Here is an 8,185-nt window from a genome sequence, read left to right as displayed (position 1 = left end):
TCCGCCCCGCCCACCGCGCTGTCACTCAGCCTTGCGCCCCGCTCCCCGCGCTCCGAGCTGTCACTCAGCGCCTCGCTCCGCCCCCGGGCTGTCACTCAGCATTCCCGTGCCCCGCCCGGTTCGAGCTGCCACTCAGCGATCCGGCCCGCCTCCCGCGCTCCGGCCCGCCCCCCCCGCCCTCCGGCCCGCCCCCCCCTCCCGCCCCGCCCCCCCCCCGCGCTCCGCCCCGCCCAGTCACTCAGCGTTGCGCCCTGCTTCCCGCGCTCCGATCAGTCACTCAGCGCCTCGCTCCGCCCCCGGGCTGTCACTCAGCATTCCCGTGCCCCGCCCAGTCCGAGCTGCCACTCAGCGGTCCGGCCCGCCCCCCGCGCTGTCACTCAGCTCTGCGCCCCGCCCCCCCCCGCGCGGTGACAGCCCATTACAGACTGCTTCAAAAAAAACGTCAGCCAGCGAGAAAGGTGCTCACACCCAGCCTGCTGCCCTCGGCGGGCTTGCGTAGGATTTACAGCCGGCAGCCTGAGCCTAGGCCTCCACCCCACAGCCCGGGAGAGGTTCTTTTTTAAGAAACAGGAAAAAGGAGGCAAGGCAGAAAAAAAAACCCCCTCCCGCCAGCAAAAATAAACTCATCAAAAGTTTAAATTGGCAAGAAAATAAAGCGAGATGGAGGGACATCAGAGGAGTGAGGCTTCGGCTCCTTCCAGAGGCAAAGAGAAGTCCGGCAAGGCGAAGAAAAGCCTGGACGAGGGCGAGAAGAAAACCAAATTTGTGAGTGTCTATCAGCTCTAGGTTTGTCTTGAACCGGGTTGGAGGAAGAGTCCAGAGAAGGTCCTGAGGGAGGGAGTGAGAGAGAGAGGGACTGAAAGAGGGACTGAGTGAGGGAGAGAGGGAGGGACTGAGTGAGTGAGTGAGGGAGGGAGGGAGGGAGGGTGAGGGAGGGAGGGAGGGAGGGTGAGTGAGTGTGAGAGACAGGGAGGAAGAAAGTGGGTGAGTGAATGTGAGTTACTGAGGGAGTGGGTGTGAGAGTGAGGGAGAGAGGGTGTGAGGGAGGGAGTGAGGATGTAAGAGTGAGGGAGGGAGTGTGAGTATGAGAGAGGGAGTGTGAGATGGAGGGAGGGAGTGGCTGAGGGAGGGAAAGGCTGAGGGAGGGAGTGAGGGAGAGGGAGGGAGTGGCTGAGGGAGGGAGTGGCTGAGGGAGGGAGTGTGGGAGAGGGAGGGAGTGGCTGAGGGAGGGAGGGAATGACTGAGTAAGTGAGTGTGGGTGAGGGAGGCAGAGTGACGGAGGGAGACACGGCTGCTCCCCCACCTTGCTGTGCAGGTACCCCCGAGGCCCCTCTTCCCTCAGAGCCTCCCTCCAGGTGTGTGTGGAGGACATACGGCTCTCTCCTCCTCGCCTTGCCCACGAACATCCCTCCCTCCCATTCACTCACTCTTCACGCCGAAGTTTAAACACTCCACTGCTGCTTCCGAATTGTGTCCCTGTGAACTTGTTCTCGTTTTATTCACATATTTCCCGCAGTGCCAGGTCGCTGCTCTTAATTCAAATTGCCGAGCAAAGGGGGTCATTCCTCCAGCATTCTCAGCTACGATTTGAAGTCAGGGAACTTTAAAAAAAAATACAACGAAAAAGTCTGCAAAGTTCCCCCTCTGTTCACCGAAACTTGCTTTACACGTGTTCACCGATTCTGCGGTGCCAACATGTCTCCAGCCAGCTAAATGGAGAAATCATGAGTGCCTGGATTGCACATTAGACAGCAACCTGTAGCCTGACTGTTTGAGATAGGTACAGCAGTTGGGTGCTTGTTCATTCCACTACATACATATGTAACCAGTTGTTTAAGTGTGTCCTGTACGAACTATACCACAGTAGATTCTCTTTCTACTTCGGTCTGTCACCTAATTTGCCTCAATGAAGTTGTCCACTGAGGGAAATACTGTAGATTTTATTATTGATGTCTCTATTCATATTTTGTCCAATTAAAACAATTTTTTTTTGCAAATGTTATGTTCTCTTTGTGTACATCTGAGAAACTTCACAACAACATTCTATCATTTGGCTGCCTGGCCTGTTGCTTTTGATAGATGTAATTTGTTTACCTTTAAACTACAGCCCTTGGTGTCTTTCTCTAATTATCAATCATTCTATTGTTTTTATGCTCTCTCGTGATAGTTATGTCATGGGTTATTCATTGCATTGCTTTCTGCGGGTTCTTGCTGTGCTTGGATTGGTTGCCACATTTGCTTGCAAAAATAATAATGACGATGTTTAGGAATAAAATTTCTTATGTTGCAAAAGACACCATATAAATTTAAGTCTTTGTATCTTGGCAAGCTTATTGGGTCATCTGGAACATTGTGTTTGCAGTGAAAATTATCTCAAATTCCATCAAATTTCAAACTTCAGATTCCTGTGACCGAGCATTAGCTTTATTATACTACAAAGGAGCTATTCAGTAACCTCTGCCTTGTGGGTGCTTGCAGTGGCTCACACTGAAATCTCATCTTTAATCCAGAGGGTTGTGGCCTCAAATCTCGGATTGAGATTTAAGCACAAAATTAAGGCTGACAATTCAGGCCAAGGTTGGATGCAGTTCTTCTGGTATCCAGGTAAATATCGCTCAATCAGCATTTAGGGGTGGGCAATACATGGTGACCGAGCCAACGATGCCTACATCAATAAAATAAATAAAACAAAACTAAAAATACTGACCAGAGAATCTGGTTTTAATCACCTTGGTCACTCCCTCAGGGTCGCGGGTGAGTTGCTTCCACTTCGGGGAGGTGGGTTCTGCAGTGACTGAATCGTCCAATCCTGGATCCGCAGATTCTGCCACAGGTTTGACAGGTGGTGTTTGATGAGGTGGGTGGGTGGGATTCTCTGGATTCTGCACTCTTTCTGCTGATTACACTTGGCCTCTGTGTCCTCCACCCTGCGACGCTCAGTTGATTGGCGTCTTAGCGCTGCTTCTTCCCCAGTTTGTGCATTCTAGGGCAAGCGATTTCCACGTGTCGGTGGGGACTTATTTATGCAGCCTGTCAAGAGTGTCCTTGTAGCGTTTCCTCGGCCATCTTAATGATTGCTTGCCATTGTTTTGGAAGTCTTGTGTTGGGCATGCGGGAATGTGACTGACCTATCGCAGCTGGTCACGGGTGAACGGTGCCTCGATACTGGGGATATTGGCCTGAGGGAGGATGCTCACAGTGGTACACCTATCCTTATTGTCACAAGTAGGCTTCTAATGAAGTTGCTGTGAAAAGCCCCTAGTCGCCACATTCCGTCGCCTGTTCGGGGAGGCTGGTACGGGAATTGAACCCGCACTGCTGTCCTTGTTCTGCTTTACAAACCAGCTGTTTAGGCCGCTGTGCTAAACCAGCCCCTAACATCCTGTCAATGGATTTGCAGGATGTTGCGGAGGCAACGTTGGAGATATCGCTCCTGGATTGGAGGTCTCTGCTGTACGTTTTTCATGCATCTAGGAGGGTGGGGACAACGGCTGCTTTGTAGACAATGAGATTGGTGCTGGATTTAAGGTCTTGGTCTTCGAACACTGTTCCTCAGGTGTCTGACGACTGCACTGGCGCATTGTAGTTGATGTTGGATTTCATTGATGTCTGTTCGTGCCGCGAGGAGGCTCCTGAGGTAGTGAAAATGATCCACAATGTCCAAGGGCTCACCGTAGATCTTGATAGTTATGGTGCAGTTTTGTGTATCAGGAGAGGGTTGGTAGAGGACCTTGTTTTCCGCCGTCTGAGGCCCATTCTCTCATATGCCTTGATGAATGTGTCAATGATGGTTTGTAGCTCAGCCTCTTGAGTGTGCGCACACAGGCGTTGTCTGCACACTACTATCGAGAGGTTGGGCGGTCTTGGTTCTAGTCTAGAGGCATTGGTAGGTTAGCTTCACTCTACCGGAAGCTTCTGGCTGATGGGGTTGAGTGTCCTGCAAGAAAGATGGAGAAGCACGCTGGTGTAATCATGTACCCCTGTTTGACCCCAGTTTACTCACACATTGGGTCTGTGGTGGTTCTGTTGGTGAGGATCACAGCTTGCACATCACCATAGAGCAGGCAGAGAATGATGAAGAATTTCTGCGGGCAGCCGAATTTGAGGAGCATGTCCCACAATTCATCACGGTTGACAGTCGAAGGCCATTGAGAAATCAAAAAAGGCTGCATACGGAGGTTGACGCTGCTCCCTGCACTTTTCCTCGCTTTGTCGCTCACTAAAGATTATGTCCATTCTTTGATGGGCGGAAGTCTCACTGAGACGCAGGGAGCAGCTCTTCAGCCACTGGGAGGAGTCAGTTAAGGAGCGTTCTTGTGGTGATGTTTCACGTGGCAGAGAGTAAGGAGGTCCCTCTGTAATTTCTGACTCAAACCTGTCTCCTTTCTTGAAGATGGTCACAATTAAGGCATGTCTGGGATCACCCTCCATGCTCTCTTCCTTCTAGACAAGGGTGATGAAGTTGTGGATTCTTGCCAAAGAGTGTGTCTCATTTTAATACTTCTACAGGAATTCCATCTGCATCAGGGGCCTTGTTGTTTTTCAGCTGTTGAGTGGCCTATTTGATCTCTCGGCGAGCTGGGGTTGCGCTGAGATAGTGGCAGGTAGTGTGCTGGGGGATGGTGTCGAGGGCACTTGCGTCAAAGGCTGTGCCTTGGTTGACGAGGTCCTCAAAGTGCTCTCTCCAGCGAGCGTTTACTGTATCCCAGCATTTGGTGAGCGCCTCTAGACTTTTCTGCTCTTTGTGGTGATCCTTGGGTAGTTAGACCATAGATGGTTTTAATTGTGCTGTAGAAGTCGAGCGCATAATGGTTAGCAGCGAATTGCTGAGTCTCGTCTGCTCTTTCCACCCACCACCTGTTCATTAGGTCGCGGGTTCTTTGTTGCACCTTGGCCTTCGGTTGCCCGTGGGCTTGCTTCCGCTCACTTGAGTTTTTGTGGAGCTGCCAGTTTAGGAGCGTGTGCAGTTGAGGTCAAGGAGATCCTGGATCTCCTGATCCTTCTTGTCTTCGTGTTTCCTTGCCGAGAGCCCGAGCGTCTCCTCGCAGGTGCTCATTATGGTGGCTCTTCAGGTGATCCGGGCGCGGTGAACACTCTGCGCTCTCGTTCGTTGGTCGTCAGCAGGTTAGCTGTGAGGCGCCAACTGAGTAGCTCTTTCTTCTTGGTGTCATTGAGTCCAGTGACATGGAGTCTCCTGCAGCAGAGATTTTTCTGCCTCAGCGGGTTTGGGGCCTGGGTCATGTTCTAAACATTTTTTGAGGTAGAGATCTCCCTGGCACACCTTTCCAAAGGTTTGCACCCTTCCTGACTCTAGCATTGAAGTTGAGGCGAATCAGCTTGTCTTCCTTTGGTTTGGGGATTTTTTTCTTTTAATGTAAATAATCTTTATTCGAGTTGCAAGCAGGCTTAAATTAACACTGCAGTGAAGTTACTTTGAAGATACCCTAGTCGCCACACTCCGGTGCCTGTTCGGGTACTCGGAGGGAGAATTCAGAACATCCAGTTAACCTAACAAGCACACCTTTTGGGACTTGTGGGAGGAAACCGGGGCGCCCGGAGGAAATTCATGCAGACACTGGGAGAATGTGCAGACTCTGCACTGACGATGACCCAAGCCAGGAATCGAACCCTGGTTCCTGACACTGTGAAGCAACAGTGCTAATCACTGACCCCTACTGACCAGAGAATCTGTTTTTAATAGCAAATTGCTCTTTATGGGAGCTTGCTCTGCTCAAATTGGCTTCCATGATTCATACATTACAACCGTGGCTATGTTTCAAAATTATTTGCTTGGCTTAAAAGGACTTTAGGAAGTCATAAAGTTGAGGGATGCTGTATAAACTGTGATGCTATGTTGATGACACCTAATTTTGGAAATGGCTTATCGAACTTTTGCAGTTTTAGAGTGTGACATTCTTTGGAAATGTCCTTGTGAATGTGGCACTTTAAAATATAAATGCCAAATCGCTAACAAAATGATGAATGTTGGCAAGATGCATGCAGATGAGGAACAAGTTTATATGTAACTGGTGCCTTGGACAGTAACAGTATTTGAAAGCTGAATTATGCATTTCTCAGGCTATATTTTGAGTGCTTTACAGCATTCAGTTCAGCAGAACAATTGTCCTTGGCAGTGATAGAAGTGCTTAATTATTGGATTTATTTTACACTCTGTATCTGAATTTGTCCGGAGGTGGGGAATTGTAAGATTTCCAGTGGCAATATAGTTTGAAAAAGTTTAACTATTAAGACTTTTTTTGCCTCCAGTCAGTGATAGTTGAAAGAATTTCTGCACAAAATGGTCTATGTAGCCTTGATTTCTGTGCATTTTCAAATGGAAGTAATTGAAAAAATGAAAAATACCTGAAATATTTGTCATATTTCAAATGTTAGAAAGTTTTACAACCAATGCTAACCTTGAATTTTTTCTCCCACGCTTTTATAATCTATACTTGAGGTATAACTTGAGGTGGTGCAAAAATCTCTTTTTCCCCCCCCCCCCAACCACCACCACCACATACTGTGGACAGTACAGATCCAGGATAGGAAATCAGTGGATTAAGCTAGGATTAAATTAGAAAATGTTGAAAACGCATGGCAGATCGGGTGGCATCTCTACAAGAGCAAAATGACCTTTTTATCAAAATATTATTTTAGACTTCGTGCAGCTGCAGTATTCTGGTGAATGAAGCTGTTCAGTACCAACACATGCTGAAAGACAGAGGATTAAACACATTGTGAACCAGGTTAAGTTGAATTGAAATAATGATTCACTAGTATTGTTTTCATGGTGTTTGCCATAGTCACAAGTATGACCCCCAGCTCAATAAAGCTGCGCTTGATTAACAAATCATTTGCGGAATGGTCATGGAATAGCAATGGGGTAACACCACCCTTGTTATCATTCCTCTACTTGGACCGTGTGCTGATTTTTATTAGTAAGTGACGTGTGCTGATCCCATGTTGTGTTGTGTCCTGCTGCATGGTTTTTTAATAAATTCCTTCTTGGGATATGAGCATCGCTGGCAAAGCCAACGCTTATCGCCCATGTCCTTGAGCAGGTGGTGGTGAGCCACCTTCAGCTCAGTGACTTGTTGGGCCTTTTTAGAGGGATGTTCAGAGTCAACCACATTGCTGTGGGTTTGGAATCACATGTACATCATACTGGGTAAGGATGGCAGACTTCCTCCCCCACAGGACAGTAGTGAACCCTGTGGAATTTTATGGAAAGCCAGTAGTTTCATGATCTTTCTGAGTGAGACTAACATTTTACTCCAGATTTAGGAATCCAATCTAAATTCCTCCAGCTGCTGCAGTGCAATTTGAACATCTGTCTTCAGATGGTAATGCAATGAAAATCGCTTATTGTCACAAGTAGGCTTCAAATGAAGTTACTGTAAAAAGCCCCTAGTCGCCACATTCCGGCGCCTGTTCGGGGAGGCTGGTACGGGAATTAAACCGTGCTGCTGGCCTGCCTGGGTCTGCTTTAAAAGCTAGCGATTTAGCCCTGTGCTAAACCAGCCCCTCTAGCCTCTTGGGTACTAATATGTTAACATTAGCATCATGCTACTGTTTCCATCCTTGCCACATTGATGAGGTTCAGCTGCCAGTTGTGTACAGACCAACCAGTTATTCCTTTCTTTGGAGGAGGAAATGGAGATAAGCTGAGTCTTTTTGAGGTCCAATTGGTGACACGAGTTCAAAAAACAAGTCCAGGAGCCCTCTGGGAAATCTTGTATGTAGGCTGGGTGGTATGGTTCCTTTTGGAACTCGAAGGGTAGACCTGTTATGCAAAAGGTGTTGATGATCTTTTTCTTGATTTAACTGGAATTTGCACTTTGGGGCGTAATCCTAGGCCAACACAGTATAGAGCATAGTGTAAACTGAAGGGACAATACCTAATCTTCTCATTTTCATTTCTTTCTCTTTGGCACTTTGCAACCCTTGGGCCATAATAATTTTAGACCTCAACTATAGTTCTCATTTTCTCTGGCAGTACATGGAGAATGAGTGTGCCAGAGTCTCTGGTAATGTGGGAAGATAATACCTAGGCACTTGTTGTTGGGACTCTGTGATGGTATCTGTTCTCTTCCATTGAATCTCTGCAGTACAGAAGGAGGCCCTTCGGCCCATCAAGTCTGCACCGACCCCTTGAAAGAACACCATACCTGGCCCATTCTCCTGT

The 8,185-nt window shown here is 48.2% G+C and overlaps 1 protein-coding gene across 4 annotated transcripts in view; it reads left to right on the top strand.

Moving 5' to 3' along the window:
* Nucleotides 1-431: 431 nt before the first annotated feature.
* Nucleotides 432-8,185, top strand: part of LOC119965493 (protein diaphanous homolog 1-like) — a 421,840-nt gene continuing 414,086 nt past the window's right edge. For all 4 annotated transcript variants that reach the window (XR_005460521.1, XM_038796347.1, XM_038796349.1 and 1 more), the window contains exon 1: nt 432-765. Coding sequence is in view for 3 of the 4 variants with exons in the window: in XM_038796347.1 (XP_038652275.1) it covers nt 661-765 (105 nt within the window). In the remaining variant the exon portion in view is untranslated. The remainder of the gene's footprint in view (nt 766-8,185) is intronic.

The sequence above is a fragment of the Scyliorhinus canicula genome, chromosome 4 (assembly GCF_902713615.1).
Source record: "Scyliorhinus canicula chromosome 4, sScyCan1.1, whole genome shotgun sequence".
Lineage (NCBI taxonomy): Eukaryota > Metazoa > Chordata > Chondrichthyes > Carcharhiniformes > Scyliorhinidae > Scyliorhinus > Scyliorhinus canicula.
The sequence above is the reverse complement of the archived record's forward strand: the minus strand, read 5'-3'. Positions and strand labels throughout refer to the sequence as shown.